The sequence below is a fragment of the Nansenia antarctica genome (genome assembly GCF_963989245.1).
Source record: "Nansenia antarctica genome assembly, chromosome: 2".
NCBI lineage: Eukaryota > Metazoa > Chordata > Actinopteri > Argentiniformes > Microstomatidae > Nansenia > Nansenia antarctica.
In genome coordinates, this window is record NC_137675.1 from 63523653 (window position 1) to 63540614 (window position 16962).

A 16962-nucleotide genomic window follows, 5' to 3' on the forward strand; every position below is an offset into this window, starting at 1 on the left:
TTTTATGACTGGCTGTAACTTTTCCTGCCATTGTTAGTCGCCACAGGACCCCGGGCCACTGATAGATTTCGTGCAGGTGACAGGTTTGGAGGCGGGGTCTATGGGGCCCTTTAAGTTAGCCAGTGACATGTTCTAACCTGCTGACAGAGAGACAGGGGGTATCTAAACAACCGTGATCAAACACAGAACCGGAGAGAGGTGTAAAGGGTCATTTAGCGGCCCTCGTGGACCCCCCCTCTGTGACTTCCACAGGAGTGGTGTGACCCCAGAGTGCCGCTGGGAGCCACCTCATAAAGAACAGGCCCCTAATTTCCCATGATAACCTCTCAGCTCTGACCTACAGTCGTCCATTAAAGCCCAAGGCACTCCACAGCGCCCCCCTGGGGCCACTTACAGCACAGCCAGGGGCCTCCCTCCCACAGCCAGGGGCCAAGTTATACTTCAGCAACTTCGTCTCTGACCCAGGGCTGGCCAGCATCAGCCAGACACCGAGGCACAGTGTGTTCTCTGGACTGTGTGTGCTATTCGGTTGGCTGAAGATGAGTCTGACCCACTCTTGTAGACCACTGGGGTCCAGTGTTTCCAGTCAAACCTCTATCGTTCCTTCCCAAGGGGAACACTGGGCATGCCGATGATCAGCCAATTGTTACCTAACTGTTGTGTTCCCCTTTGTTTTTTTCTGCTCTTGCTACTATCCACGTCTAGCTGAGTCTGAGGGGGGGTGGGGGGGCAGTCTGGAGTAAAGAGGAAATAATACAAACTGACCTGTGAACAAGAAGAACACATGCCAGATTATCTGTGCATTGACACTGTTATTTTGTGAACATTGTGTAAACAAGGGTGAGATGTTATGCCAAAGCATGTGAGCACCATATGTGTAGAGGAGCAGCAGTAATCCCATGTAATGCTGTGAAAAGCTCTTTTAGCATAGCTGATACAGAATCTTTCCAAGCCTGGTAATGAGCAACAGAGAAATGGATTAGGAGTGTCATGACTTGGTCATGGCAGGCAAAACAGCAGGGCGAGAGTCTATGAGAGGAAGGTCCATTGTAATCCTTATGAAAAACCCTCTCATTCAGTAACTGAAGGTGGTTCTACACCTTGCAGAGTACAGTATTGTGTATGCCACACACCCCACACACACACAAACACAAAGGATTGACAAGATGCACACACACACACACACACACACACACACTTTCGGGAGGTGTCAGGTGCATCAGTATCTCCTCTGAATCAGGCTGAATAAATTCCCTCTCAGAGATCCAGAGTCAGCTTTTGAGTGATCTGTTTGCCCTGCTCTCTTCCTCCAGCACCTCGTTGAGACTACGGCCCTCCCCCCGCCAGCCCCCCCCCCCCCCCACTCTAACCCCCCCCCCCCCCCCCCCCCCCCCACCCCCTGGCCCCAGCCCGTCTGTCCCCTGCTCAACCCCCCACCAGTTGGAGGCTAGACAGGGTCAGGCGGGGGGCGAGACGTTTATGAGGTGTAGATTTGTGCAGGGAAGCATTCCTCCTGTTGACACTGAGCAACGCTGAATCTGGATGCACGGTGAGAGGAAGAGACAGGGAGTGAGAGGTAAGAAAACTGAGTGGACTGTAGACAGTGGACAGAGGTAGCCCACAGAGAGAGAGAGAGAGAGAGAGAGAGAGAGAGAGAGCAATGTTTAACACATTGAAGGCTACAGAGCCTCACATTAACTAAATGTACTGTGTTAAGATGTAGACCCACTGTAGGCATACTGCAATTGTCATTCAACTAATCCAAGCTCGTCATTAGCTCATAGTACATTATGTTAATTTGATATCAGTTGAGCACAGAGAAACAATTTAGTAAATCACTCCCACCCCTATGGTAATTACATGACCCCCCCCCTCCGCCCAGCTCCACCATCCCCAAGGTGATTTGCCAGCGCCCCCCCGCACTCCCCCACCCCCATGGTGCTGACGCAGAGCCGGCCCTTGCCTGGACACGGGGCAGTGGCCATGGTCAACACAAAGGCTGCAGTGGTAAACAGCAGTGTTTGTGTTCGCTGGGCCTCTGCTGGAGATGACTGATGTGCCCATTAACTCCAGTCTAGGGTGCGGGGGAGGGGTTCCTACGCTGGCGCTGCACATAGGACAAAAAGACCCCTGGGCCCACTGAGAAAGGTCACTGACCCATATTGTGCCCCCCCCCCCCCCCTGCGGTGATGCTAGCAGGGTTATCTCACTGATTCAGGTTACGGAGATTACTTTTGTCAAGCTGATGAGCAAACGCAAATGTGCATATATGGTTTGGGTGGTGGGATGGGAGAGAGATACCTTTAGGTCTTGAGGCACTACTGAGAGAAGGACACACAATGACAGAGTCTTTTGGAAAAATAATTGTGTTTTAAACATGTTTTAAACATTAACACACAAATGAATCCAACACAAAGGTCATATAGCATGGTGCTCACTCCGAAGTCTCCACCAGGGGGCACACTGTTTACTACCTCTCAGTAGAATGGTCTCACCAGCAGAATGATCAAGACAGGAAAGGTAACCAATCATTATTCAGTGGATTAATGTGTCATCATCTCCATGTATGAATTCCAAACAATCACTGCATGAATTTGCAATAAAAAGCATTTTTGTTGTTGTTTGTTTTTTTAAAGTATTTTTATATTTATTCATAAGCCATCTATAAAAATCTTGATACTAAAACACATTTACAGATTGATATTCTTTCGTTATCTTTTGTAAAAAGTTTACCCCTAAAACCAATAATTGACTGTACACATTTACAAGTCTTTACAACATTAAGACACAATGAAGAGAGATCAATTGAATGAAAACAAAAAAAGGAATCATATCGTAAACATCATAATGAAATATATTTTTAGCATCAGTGTTAAAATATCTTAATATATACAAGCAAACTGATTTGAAACTAAGTGGGATGAAAGGCCAGACGTTCCTGCGTCCCCTTAATTCCTTCCTACGGCCAATCAGCCTTTACAACATGCTGTCTAATCCATCAACTAATCAACTTCAATCCAGTTCTGTGAACCATGGTAGTATTGCACCAGTTTCATGGGGGACTGATTTGTCCCCTGGCTGACATCAGCTTCCCTTCTTTAGTGCTGACGGACCCAATGTAACCCAATGTAATTTCTTCTGTCCTTCAGCAGCATCAGCCTGACCTTCGTTAAGTGATTCTAATTAGGTTTCATTTATCTAACAATTAAAGCACCCTAAAAGAAGCTCAGACTCTTAAAAAAAGAAATAATGACAAAGCTATCTTTGTAGCTGTAACAGAAGAATTCCAGTGAATGAGTTTCAAATGTTAGTACATTCATACTATCACATCCAGTGGTTTGTTCTCCTCTGACAGTCTGACTGATATCTTACACAAACACACACACACACACACACACACACACACACACACACACAGACACAGACACAGACACAGACACAGACACAGACACAGACACAGACACAGACACAGACACACACACGCACGCACGCACGCACGCGTACGCGCACGCACACGCACACACACACACACACACACACACACACACACACACACACACACACACACACACACACACACACACACACACACACACAATGATTTCTTTCTTGGCAGCAGATGTATACTTTGTTCCTGATAGCAGACAGTGTATTCAAGAGTCATGAGGCATTGCTAACAACCATCCTTAAAGGCTAGTCTTTTGATAACCTCTAAAATAGTAAAAACGTTCTAATTATATTAAGCTTAAATTAAAGATCACCAGATCCTCTTTTATTAACAAATAAAAACCTTCAGGCGGTGAGGGTCACACACTCTTAAAGACATTGGTAAGTCTAACTTGGGACAGAGCAACTGGAGTAATAAGACTGTTCATTTATGTTTTTCATTTCAAACCTTTTCTCCTGTTTGGTCCTTCTGTACTTGACCCAGGGGGTTCAGATCCAAACAATACAGCAAGGCATTCAGTGAGGTTTCTGGATGAGAAGAATCCAGTGTTGCTTTATTCCTTTTCACTAAGCGGTCTCTACAAGACCAGACTTTTATTAAGAAATCCAAATGTGACATCACATCAAGAAACAATGTCACATTCTCATAAAGCGCTCTTGGCTTGTTGAGCAAAACAGCAACATTGACAATAAATAAAAGTTGATGAGCAAATAAAAACTCTGAGAACACAAAATAGTCAGGATTGCATATCAAACAACAGAGACAAAGACCGACAAAATGTATTTGGCACAAAAATAAACTTAACAAGCAATATTTTGATTGAGTGAGCCTATTCAACTATGTCCATTGCTTTGTGAATGATGATTGTCCGTCACCGCTAGCATTGAGTGCATGTGTGTACACAACATAGACACACACATACAGTATGTCTATCGAATCAAAACTCAACCTTTGACTTTGTCAGTACCTTGTCACTTGGTGTGAGAGGACAGAGCCTTCTTAATCACCTTTTTCAGGTGACCTGTTACCGCATTATCATTTGCACTTAACAAGGCTGCAGGTCCATGTACAAGAAACCATTGTCACAAAGCAAAGCCATATATGCACATAGGGGAGGCCATGTGTTCTCAAAATGAGAGACAGTTTGATTAGTATGTTCTAAGTGATCTCTGATTGGATTTGAATACAGGTGCTTGAGATGCTCCAAGAGAAATAAAGATCTTAAAGATGCTTTGGTTTTTATACAGGTCTAAATGTATAGACTATGCAGTATGCACTTGGAAGTGCATGCATCACTTTTCTTTGCAGGTCAACTCATTTTGATTGGAATGTGGAAACCATGCCACATTGTAAGATGTGTGTAAGATGCCAGAACACTTGTCACAGAACCATCATAATATTGTTAGAAGGTATTCTGAATTTGTTAATCTTATTATTTTGTAACCCGTGATTGCAGTCCGTGTGGATCTGCTATGAAGCGATGACGAACTGAAAGATACATAAATAAAGGAGGTTATAAAACATAATAACATATGCACAGTAACAGGACACATTTACAAAAAGCCACTTGACCTTTTTTTTTCTTTTTTTTTTGAACAGGATGACTCCTCTCTCTCAGAGAGCGAGTACAGTCCTGTCATGGACTAGATCCTTCTCCTCTCTCACCTCTGTGCTCTGTCTGTCTGTCTGTCACTCTGTCTGTCTCAGCAGGGCATGTGCAGTGCAACGCTTACATCTTCAGCTCATCTTCCCAAAGAAAAAACACAAGTCATATTCACCACTCATAGAAAAATAAATCAATCAAAAACATGGAAAGATACCTTTCATATATACAATATACTTCTATATAAAATAGCTTTTATATACATATAGACAACAAACAAACAAAATAACAAACAGATAATTGACCTGTACAATATACACCTGAACCATAAGACAGGCAAGAGGTACTGAAGTGTATGGCTTGATTGGAAAGAATTCCAAATATTTACATACATCGACTTTATCTATATCTTATACACATTTCAACAACCCTGGAATCGTGGCGAGGTCTGGGGACTATTCCATACCTCACTCACTCAGCTGAGGTTTACCATAGGCCCTGGCCGTGAAGGGACTAGCCCTACAGTGCCTTGCAATGTCCCATCCAAACCCACGCTCAGCTCTACTTTGGTGACCTACGATGGGGGTGAGTGATGCAAAGATCAGGCATGAAGCTGTCAATCAAATGTATGATCCTCTAAAGAGAGGTTGGACCAATGGAAAAGTCAGTTAAGTGTTATTGACCTCTGGCTCCTGGTGCTTCAGGACCCAGACCGTTATCTAATGTTACCCAGGAAGGGTGGAGCAGAGATGGGTTCCTCTGCCTAGACCCAGGTCAAGGGTTATGTTGAGCTCCAGTGTGTAGCTGGGAACAGCCCAGCTCTAGCCCTGACTCCTTCAATAATGACTTGAGTCATGCCAAGGGGTCCTCCAGGCAAAGCCATGGATACCCTTTTCCTTTGTTGGGATATGGTGAATCAGAGGGGTCTGTCTCTCAGTAGTATCCTCAGCAGAGGATGGATACCCCCTCCACAGTGACCAGCTGACCGCTGGTGGGGTCATAGGTTCCGGCCAGGTAGTAGAGGTCCTGGATGGGGCCGTTGTTGGGCCTCTGGCCTCCGCGGTTCAGCCGCTCGTACTCCTCACGGCTCACCACCTGGCACTTATGGGAGATTGTCTGGACATCGTTCTCATCCTCGTGGCACGACTGGTACAGAGCATGCTGAGAGAGAGAGAGAGAGAGCCTTAAGGGTTATTGTTTTCATTGTATTTTAAGTTTTTAAAGTCTTTACAAGTTATGGATAGTTCCAAAAGTCCACAATCCAAGCTAAATCAAGGGTAGGTCCGGCTATCTATCACGAAGCCCTCAGCAGGGATATCCAGGCCTTACCTTGCCGTCGCGGTGCCTCTTGCCCAGCTTGGTCTCCTCAGGGTGGTAGAACCACTTGACCTTGACCACCATGCTGGAGTTCCATGACTCCCAGAGGCTCTCGATGCGGCCGACGTAGGGCAGGTGGGGGCGGCCGGCTGAGAGAAACACGGCACAGTCACCCACGTGCACTGTGTCCCTGCCCCGCACGATGGCCTTGTAGAACAGCTTCCTAGCCTTGCCCTTCAGACCCCGTCTCTGTGGACCCCCAAGTGCAGTCAGTACAGTTATCTATAGAGTTATCAGATTCATATATGGGACACGTTCTAATGCTTTGGTCCTCATATTGGGATCCGATGTAATGATCTGACTTCTGCGTTGTTGAAAATCAATGACACGTCGCTAGTCAACAAAACACAGCTTGTTTTGTGAGCCTGCTAACAATGTAAAGTAGTGTTATAGTTAACTAGGTAGCAGTGGGGATTACTCACCGAATCCATTGCGTTGCAGTATTTTGGCTTGACTAGCGAGTTTGTGTAGTGATTCTCAACAACGTTGAAACGTAGTTCCGTGTTTCAAAAGAAAAGTCGGAACATTTTGATTGGTTGCCGATATGAGGACCAAAGCATTAGAACGTGTCACATATTCCCTATGATTAGGGCCAGGAGTTCTTCCTGACTATCACCTGACCAGGAAAAACTAATTGCCCTAGTTATAGGTTATGGCTAGTCAGACTACGTGGTCTACAGTCTCACTACGATGGATGTGAACGGTGGGTCTATGTCGTTTTAAAACAAGTCTCACCTGAGTAGGGTTTCCTGACCACCTCCACAACTGTCTTCCTGATAGGAAGGAGGAGGACATTTTGGGCCTTGTGCCGTCATCAGGGAGCAGCCTCTGTCTCTTCACCAGCTCTTTGTGGGGTTTAGAGGGTGAGATGCTGCACTCCTTCCTTTTGAGGGGCTTGCTGTTAGCAGGGTGGTCCGCGGGGCCTCCTTTGGCGTTAGACACAGCCACGGCTTTGGCCACGAAGGAGTGCTGGTGGGGCCCGGTGGTGGGGGGCTCTGGGGAATGCAGCAAGCTGCGGGGCCGGTGGGAGGACAGGCAACTCTGCAGCAGCAGGGTGGAGCTCTCCTCGTCCTCTGAGCTGTAGGAGGAGTCGTTGTCTGAGGAGCTGAGACTGGAGCTGGACAGGGAGCCCGAGGAAGAGGAGCTGGAGGAACCAGAGGAGGAGGAGGACACAGAGAGACGCGAGAGGAAGCTCCCGGCCGTCCTCATGCCCCCCGAGGCTGCAGCCAGCGCAGCCCTCCTCCTCTCCTCCTCCTCTTCCTCCTCTTCGTCGTCCAGGTCTGAGTAGGAGCTGTGGCAGTCTCTATGGCAGCTGAGGCCCAGCTCTCCATACTCTCCTATGGCCAGGGAGGGGGAGGGTTTCCTCTGGGGAGGAGCTCCTTTCAGGAGGAGCTCCGCCCTGGATGCTCCCCCCTTTCGGTTGTCCTTGACCAGCAGGACAGGGTGGGAGTAGGCCTCAGGCCTGGGGAGATCCCCCACACCTTTGGAGCCAAACCCAGAGCCGCCCAGTAACAGCAGAGCCTTGCTGCTCTTCGTTTTGGGGGAGGTGTCTCCCTCGTGATCCAGTTTAACCAGAAACTCCGGTCCGTTCTTCCTGCTCTGCGGCATTCCCACCTCGTCTTGTCTCCGTCTCTGGCCGTAGGCCCCGCTGCTGCTCCTGTGGCCCAGGGGCGTCCCGCCAGGCTGGCTACCGAAGGTGGAGTAGCCGTTAGCGATGCTGCTAAAGGAGTCCACTTCGAAAGAGCTGCTGCTGAACAGGCCCTTGGAGGGGGCGGAAAGCAGGGCCGGGCCTGGGGCCAGGGGGAAGAGGTCGCCCTCCCTCCCCCTCAGAGTCTTCCTGGGGGTCCCGTTGAGCTGGAACAGGTTGTCAGAGGCCCTCTTCCTGGGCATGGCCACCGCTGGCCAGCTGAGGAGGGGGGGAGGGTTCTGTTTGGCACTGTCACACTGTTTCTTCTTCCCAGAACCCTTGGGTCTCCCTAGAACAAAACACACAAATCATGTAAGTACCCAACAATTGTAAGTACAGTTCATACTCAACCCACTCTTCAGATTCAAGATTCTTCAGATTCCAAAAGGCATTATATAGATCATTTACTGGCATCCAGACCATAGCAATGCAAAACTATTAGCATGAGACCTATTACATTCTGTGCCATTTTAGCATTCAGAGATTTGAGTGTAACAATGTGTAAACAGGACCTATAGCTTTAGTCTCCTGACCTGGTCTCCTGTGTACTGGCTTCTCCTGGCTCGGGTTCATGTCGGTGTTGGTCTGTCTCTCAGAGAGTCTCTCAATCAGGGGAGCCTGCTCCAGACTGGAGCTCCTCCGAGCCGCCCGACCGCTGGGCACCAGGACAGCAGGGGATCCCTCTGCACCTGCTGGGCAACAGGGAGGGTGGAGGGAGGGGGGGCGGTTAATAAACCAACATCTTTAAAATGAATGACATTCAGTATGGTTTTTCGACATGTACTACACCTCAGTCACCTTTATTCACTCAGTAAGTAATGATAGGGGTCATAACACACGCTATAATTTAGTATGGCCATAATTCCTGATGGTTTGGGTAGGCCTCATAATAAGTAATGTAGTAAAATTGCACCAAGGTCACACGGTGTAAGTGTGAGAGTGTGTAGAGACAGATCCAGCAGGGGAGGCACTCACAGTGGATCTGGTAGCCTTGGGGGAGGAGGCGGATGTTGGGGAGGGAGATCCTCCCTCGGTCTCCGTCATCAAACTCCACCATCACACTGCCCGGCTTCCCCTCATCAGTTGAACCACCTGTGGGTGGAGAAGAGAGCACCCACGCACACACACACACACACACACACACACACACACACACACACACACACACACACACACAGACACACACACACACACACACATACAGACACACACACACACACACACACGCATATATACACACAAACGTGAGGAGAAGCAATAACGTTTTGCATAAGATAATGGCACTGATGACAGTATAACACATGGACATGCAGTGAATTGTGATTGGACACCAACGGGTGAACACAGGCAGAGCCAGAGACCGTCAGGGTGGTCTGTGTTGGTTTATTCTCTCACCTCGGCGGACGTTGCCTGGATATAGGCAGCGAGAGCGTTCGCTCCAGTACGCACACACCCTTGTCCCTTCAGTGAGCATGGCTTCTGTCTCTGGACGCACATCCAGAACCTGAAAGTCAAACCCACACTAAGTCAAGATTCATTATAGTTTACACACACACACACACCCACACACACACATAAACACACACACTCACACACACACACACACACACATAAACACACACGCACACACACACACACACAACACACACGCACACACACACACATAAACACACGCGCACACACACACACACACACACAACACACACGCACACACACACACATAAACACACGCGCACACACACACACACACACACACAGAGCGGAGCACGACCAGTCACTGTGCCACATCTCCAAGCGGCACTTATCTCATGCCAATGTGCCAGTCAGAGCTGAAAAGAGCGGAAGCCATGATGCAGTAAATCCTGACTTGCTGAGTAATACTAAAGAGAAGCTGAATGGGGGGCCTGTGAGTGCAGGTTGCCAGATTCTCCTCCCAACAATGCAGCAGTCCCAACATCCGCCACTCACTGGGGCCCCTTTCAGGTTGCTTTAATTTACAGTTGCCATGGCGAGGGGCCCTTTGACTGATGAGGTGTGGGTATGGGCGGGCCAGTGTGTGTGTGTGAGTGATGTGAGTGTGTGTGTGTGAGCAGGACCTCAGGCCCCTGCTCAGGGAATATCGGGGTATTGGTGTCAGTGGTAAATAAATGGCTGTTGGAAGAATTGAAAGACAAGAAAGTGGAAGTATGGCGTAATTAGAGCCAGCTGCTATCTGACGGCTGTTTACACAATGGCACAGCTGCCAAGAGGATCACTGTGCAATGGGTTGGAGAGGAGTTGGAACATGACTTGAGAAATGTTTATGTGTCAGAGTGAAGTTTGTGGGGAAACTTGTTTCCTTTCTCTCCCTTTTTTTTTTTCTTCCATTTTTTCTTTTTTACACTGGACGCTGTGAGAGTGAGAGAGTGTGGATGAGAGAACAGAAAGAGGAGTAAAACAGTAAACAGGCTGTAACACGCTCCAGTGTGTGAGTGGCAGGGTCATCCTCTGTGAAACAGCTGATAAACACAGATAACATGGATCAGATGTGCTGGCAGACACAGTGCCCATTGCAATATGCCTTGGAAAGAAGCCCTCTGGTAAAGCAAGGGAAGGGGCCAGTGGTGGAAAGAGCCCTTGAGCAACAGGACTGTTACCCTCTATACACTATCCCCTCTCCTCTCTCCTCATGACACACTCAAATCAGACGAGACAAGAGGCAGTGGCAGGGAGGGGTTGGCTGATATGAACTCTATTCTATTGTCCCATTCTTCACTGTTTCTGTGTCAGCCGGCCCGTTAACCTTCAATCCTGGGACAGGGCACCAGCCTGCAAAACATACGTCCATATCGCTCACCTCCTCTGCTGTTAACTCTACTTTCATTTGTTTTTTTTTCCTGTCGTTTTTCTTTTAACTGTGGTCCCTCTGTGGCAGTGCGTCATATAGCATTTGACAGTGGGCCGGAGGTGAGGGTACGAGAGGGCTCTGTGTTGAGGCGACCCAGCTGCCGCTGAGGCGTGCCGTGCACCAGGATGCCATCCGAATGTGGGGCAAAAGCCACTAGTTACAGTAAACACTGCAGCTTTCCGCCAGGGCGCACAGCAACGAGGAAGCGCAGGTTAGCGATGCGAAAGAACGCCGGCCAAGAATGCGCTGCGGTTTACAGTGTATAATTAGGCCCCATTTCACTGATGGCTTAGATAAACTGTAATGTTAGCTTAAAATGGAGCTCGGCGAGAATTACATAAAGCAAACACCCACTCTCTCGCGCTTGCGGTATACGCGAACAAACAACAACAACAACAACAACAACAACAACAAAAAACAGGTGCTAAAGAGAAGACCCAACTGAGGGTTTATTTTCTGTATTTTATAGTGCAGTAGCTAAGAGGGGTTTTGGCAAACAGTAGGCTAGGCCTTCCACTCGGGTCTAGCGCACCATTAGCAGAACTCTGTCCTATGTATGGTGCATCAGTAAGCCTCTAGCTCCATCAGTATGGGCAGCTTGTTAGACGGGGAAGGGAAGTGCACGTCATTTCCCATTAAGACACACAAACATGAATGGATCCAGGTGTTAGAGGGATTATCCCTACACGGACACGCACACACACACACACACACACACACACACACACACACACACACACACAAACTCAAAGACCATGCCTCCATCTGTTCTCATTCACTTAAGAGGTTTAGATGGCTTGACTCACACTCAGAAGGAGAGAGAGAGAGAAAGACAGAGAGGAAGAGAGAAGAAGAGGATCCAGAGAGGGTTAGTCTAGTGAGGCCACAGCCTAGAGGAGAAGGTTAAGGTTAGGGTTGGAGGGGGGTGGGGGGGTGGACTCACCGCTTCCTGCAGCAGCTGCTCCAGGGAGTAGATTCTGGGGCGGTTTCCTCTCTCGCCGTCGATAACAATGCTGTAGCTAGAGAAAGAGCAGAGCAGGGAGAGGAGAAGCTATTTTCAGCTGCCTGTGTATTATGCCTGCCTGGCTTCCTGTGTGATACTCCCACTGCGTTTGACTTTTTTATTGCATGTGCTGGAGTGGCCTTATTGACACTCCTGGGCTCTGAGTGAGTAGGGTGTGAGGAGAATTGTGATGTTATGTAAGAGACAGAGAGGATGAGAGAGACAGAGAGAGAGAGAGGGAGAGGAGAGAGAGAGAGAGAGAGAGAGAGAGAGAGAGAGAGAGAGAGAGAGAGAGAGAGAGAGAGAATGCTCAGTAGGGGGTGTGTGGACTCCTGCTGTGGGAAGCGTAGGTGGCGACAGAGACCGAGGCCTTCAGACTGAGTCATGGCAGACCAACCGTTGTGTGTGTGTGTGTGTGTGTGTGTGTGTACGTGTGTGTGTGTACTACTTACATGTCAGGTAGGTCTAGCGTGTGCACCCGGGCTGCGTACAGGAGCTCATCCTCCTTTGCGATGAGCACCTTGAGTCCGTCTATCAGGAGCTCTTTGGTCAGGGCACAGTTGGGGGCTGTATAGAGGGACACACAGACACATTATCATTTCTATCACTCAAACAATACCAAATGCATCCACATAAGGCATGCAAGCGTATAACTGTCCACCTAGTCTAGCTATAGAAGTACCCAGGACTGCCAATGAGACATTGACTTGTATATTCATTTCGATTTTTAAGGTGTGACCAGGTCGTATATAATGTATGTACTGAATGTAGTAATGTACGTATTTGTATCTTCTGGAGACAGTGTCCCCTCCTCACCTAGAGGGCTCTTGGGGTTATTGGAGGAGTTGCTGTCCTCATCCCCCTCTGAGAAGCTTGTGTCCTCGTCCATCTGGAAGCCCTCGTCCGCCGCAAAGCTCTCCAGCAGACGGCTCACTGCGCGTCCCTTGGGCTGGAGACGGAGAGAAGGAGAGGAGACAGTAGTTAGCATGCTACGACGAGCAGGAGGCAGATTGACAGTACAAGTAAATGCCCCCTAGAGGTAGCCGTTTTACTCAACGGGGGGAGGGAGAGGGGCGGGGGGAGTCAGATGTGCTAAGTGAGCTTCAAATACTTCCACTGTGACACACTTCAGAATGTCATATGATTATGATTTCGCTACGGTGAGGTTTGAGGTGAGACAGGGGGGTTTTGGGAGGGAGTCCGATGGGTCACCTGTTTGTTTCGGCTCCTCCTGCCCCTGCAGTGGTTGTCCTCACTCTGGGGGGACTGGACCCCGCCCGACCAGCAACTTCTCCTCTGTAACACAGGATGAGAGCGATGTGAGACATCTCTGCATGGCTGGTGCTGCTTACAGTATGAATCACACCCACAAGCGCAAGGCTCTAGATGCATTAGCAGCTCTCCGGTTACGCAACGTCAAAGATTGGAGGATTAAGGTCCAGGTTTTGTTACGTAAAAAATGTACGAATTCTAATGTTACAAAATGTGTCTCTTACTCATGGTGAAACTGCTTCTGGCTCAAAAGAATGTGAAAGGGATGGGTTTCTTGTGCATAGCCATCTGGACTGTTTTTGTATTTAAAAGAAAATCCCCCCAAACATCTTTCCATCATTGTCTGTGGATTCGATCATACATCAGGCAAACCCCCATGTTCTCATTATAGACAATATCAAAGTCTTCATCATGAATGATCCTGATTCTCATTGGCCCTGCCATGCTAACCTTGTTGATTGGTGCTCTCAGCATGGTGCTTTTGCGTGTAGCCCTCTTCAGCCTCTCAGTGGTGGAGGGGAAGGTGACCAGCCCCATGCTCCTCCGGTAGAAGCTGCCTCTGGTCCCCAGGTTCCCCCAGCGGGGCTCCTGCGGCCTGGGCCCACGAGCTCTTCTCACGCCCTCCAACTCCTGGTCCTGTTGGTGCTTCTTGGCTGCAGTACCTAGGCCCAGCCTATAGGGGGCCTTCTTCCTCACCTTCACGTCTCCTTCTGCTCCAGACAAACTCTGGGAGCCTGTGTGGTTCGATCAGTCATTAGAGGAACAGATTTAGGACCAGTAACGAGCCAACGACAGAACACAAAACACATGTTTTCTCATGGACATTGAACTGGAGTGTACATGGGCCTGTCTTACCGTAAAGCTCCTGCCTCTCTTTCTTGTTCCTGGCTTTCTGATTGGCCTCCAGTTTCACGATAGATGAGGGAGATGGACCAGTCACAGTCAAGCTTGATGAGATGTCTCTGGAGGGTTGTGCTTTGATGCCTTGTCCTTCGTCACTGTCATAACTGCCTTCCTCTTCCTCCTCTTCTAAAGAGAAAAGTACATGCAGTATTATGTTAGAACAAGCCGATTGTTTTTACTTCCTTTGCTTATTAAATCCATTTCTTTTTTAAACCAGTTAGGTTCTTATATTTAGGATTTTCAAAAAGTAGTTTGCCAGATTCTTCTGTCTGAAACATTGCAACTACCTCATTATCTTGTTGGCTTCCTGTAGCTAAACAAATAACCATTTCCAAAAATGAAATATGATTTGCTTTGTCTGCTTGAGTGGTATGGTTTTTGGTCTGGGCTCAAGTGTGGCTTGAGTACTTGTACGCTTGTATTGCTCTAAGTGAGTGTGAGTGTGTATGTGTATGTATATGTGTATGTGTATGTGTATGTGTATGTGTATGTGTACGTGTATGTGTATACATATATGTATGTGTATATGTATGTGTGTGTGTGTGTATATGTATGTGTGTGTGTGTGTGTGTGTGTGTGTGTGTGTGTGTGTATGTGTGTGTGTGTGTGTGTGGCTCTGTGGCCTGTAGCTGCTCTGCGGCCCAGCCTGCTTGTCTCCGGGCCTGTCAGAGCCTCTCTCAGACAGCTGTCCACAGCTGTGCCTGCGCGTCTCACCCTGACGAGCCAACAGGGCCGCTGCCGAGGTGTCGGGTGTCTACGCGCTGCTGACACACTTGTCATTTACGAGACATTCATCAACACCTTCTCACTCACCTCTGAACACTGACAGGGATCACTTTCAGAGTAATTAACAAATTAACAAAACTCTCTCACGCAGGCTCCAGTGGCAGCCCTCGATATATTGAGGGGGATTTGTGTGTGTGTGTGTGTGTGTGTGTGTGTGTGTGAGTGTGTGTTTCAAACTTGTGTGTAAATCCACCATGACAATCTAGCTTGATTTTCAATGAAGGAAAAGGAGCATCAGGAATGGAGATGAATGAAGACTTTCACGGTTGTGTTTCACTTGGGCCAAAGGTCAGCGATGCTCTCCACACCGAGGGAGGAGTTGATCGTTTTAAACCACCGTGTACCTGACCTGGCTGGTGAGGAGCGGACCTGGTCGTTAGGACTTCACACCACCTCTCCCATGACCCCTTGACCCCAAATGACCCCTGACCCCTCTCCTACGCACCCTGGTCAGACGAGTCGCTCTCCGCCGGGGTCGTCTCGCCCTCTTCCAACACTTCCTGTCGCCTGGCTCGGAGGACCCTGACCCTCGGCTGCTGTAGCCTGGCGGACCCCTGAGTCAGAGCTTCAGACCCTCCCTTCCTGCTGCCCCGGCGCATCATCAGTGAAGACCCCGTCCAGCTTTCCTGAGCGCCGCCGCTGTCTGCGCTGGCTGCTGGGAGAGGGTACAGAGAACAACAGTCAATGCTCTGTTCTGATCCTCTCTACTCAAAGCAAAGTACTCACTGTACTCAATTTCACTGTCCCATACAGAGGAAAGCAGAGTATCTCCGATCTGACGTATCCAGATCATACCCAAAAAAGTCATCATGCACACCCCACCATGGTTGCACAGCAAGACTGCAAGTTGAGAACAACATTAACTACCTGTGTCACTTTGACCCCCAGACTCTCGTCTGCATTCCGACTTGGGGGCTGCCTGCCCCCTGTGGCCGTGCTTGGGGTTGGAACAGGACGCCGAGGCCTCCTTCTCCCTGGGCCCTGCCCCTGATAGAGTCCTCTTCCCCTGGGCCTTCTGTTTGAGCTGAGCCACGTCACGGGCCAGCTTGGAGCTGAGGACGCCATGAAGGCCGCTCTTTCTGCAGGCCTGCACTTTTATCTGGGAGTACAGAGAGAACAGAGAGAGCCGGGTCACACCCCCGGACACAGCAGCAGAGGAGACGGCCAGAGGAACAGAGCTCGCTTGCATACACACACACACACACACACACACACACACACACACGCACGCACGCACGCACGCACACAAACACACACACACACACACACACAGAAAAAAGGGAACAGAAGATCCACAAATGAAAAAGATATTAACATTGAGAGCTGGGGATTTTATTCTCTAGGGCAGCACCTAATTAGAAATGGTGCGTGACCAAAAAAATTCAAACACAAAGCAACAAAGAGGGCCTCTTTTAGAGGGGAGAGAGGACAAAGAGACAGGGACACGAGGAACACTGACCTGTGCCGCGCCGAGTCGCTCAAAGCCCCGATTGGACAGCTTCTTCTTCCTCCTCTGGGTGTCCCCGCCCCCTCCCAGGTCCTCAGGCAGCAGGCCAAGCCCCGCCCCTATAGACCTGCCAGTCAAAACAAGGGAGAGGCATTCATTAGAGAAGAATAGTGAAGGTATGAAAGAGGAGGAAAAAGAAAGATCAGAGGGGAAAAAGCAGGGTTGAGTCACCTCTCTGTGGGTTCTAATAACTCCTTTTTTCCTCTGATGAACAGAGGGCGAAAAAAAAAGAAAAAAAAGAAGACCTGGTCTCCCCCGACCACACGCTTGAAAAGTCGGGATCTAACAGCGAACCTGGGATTGTTTGAGGGGAGTGTGGGATAAGAAGCCGGAACGCTTTATCAAGGGAGTTTCCCCCCACAGCCCCGTGAAGAGACTGAGCGCTTTGAAAGATACAGTGAATGGTTGGAAGGCGTATGCATCTGTATGCAGCTCTATTGTTCTCTGTGAATATCATAGCTCTCCAGTTGCCATTTCCATATCAGTGCA

The 16962-nt window shown here is 48.8% G+C and overlaps 1 protein-coding gene across 1 annotated transcript in view; it reads right to left on the reverse strand.

Moving 5' to 3' along the window:
* Positions 1–5996: 5996 nt before the first annotated feature.
* The window catches only part of bahcc1a (BAH domain and coiled-coil containing 1a), a gene marked incomplete at both ends in the record, with an annotated part of 66480 nt that continues 55514 nt past the window's right edge, over positions 5997–16962 (reverse strand). The window contains 15 exons of the mRNA XM_080522332.1: positions 5997–6212; positions 6381–6617; positions 7164–8404; positions 8649–8804; positions 9091–9207; positions 9511–9619; positions 11946–12021; positions 12458–12572; positions 12822–12954; positions 13218–13301; positions 13728–14011; positions 14133–14306; positions 15412–15621; positions 15834–16053; positions 16411–16540. Of these exons, the coding sequence (XP_080378458.1) occupies positions 5997–6212; positions 6381–6617; positions 7164–8404; positions 8649–8804; positions 9091–9207; positions 9511–9619; positions 11946–12021; positions 12458–12572; positions 12822–12954; positions 13218–13301; positions 13728–14011; positions 14133–14306; positions 15412–15621; positions 15834–16053; positions 16411–16540 (3502 nt within the window). The remainder of the gene's footprint in view (positions 6213–6380; positions 6618–7163; positions 8405–8648; positions 8805–9090; positions 9208–9510; positions 9620–11945; positions 12022–12457; positions 12573–12821; positions 12955–13217; positions 13302–13727; positions 14012–14132; positions 14307–15411; positions 15622–15833; positions 16054–16410; positions 16541–16962) is intronic.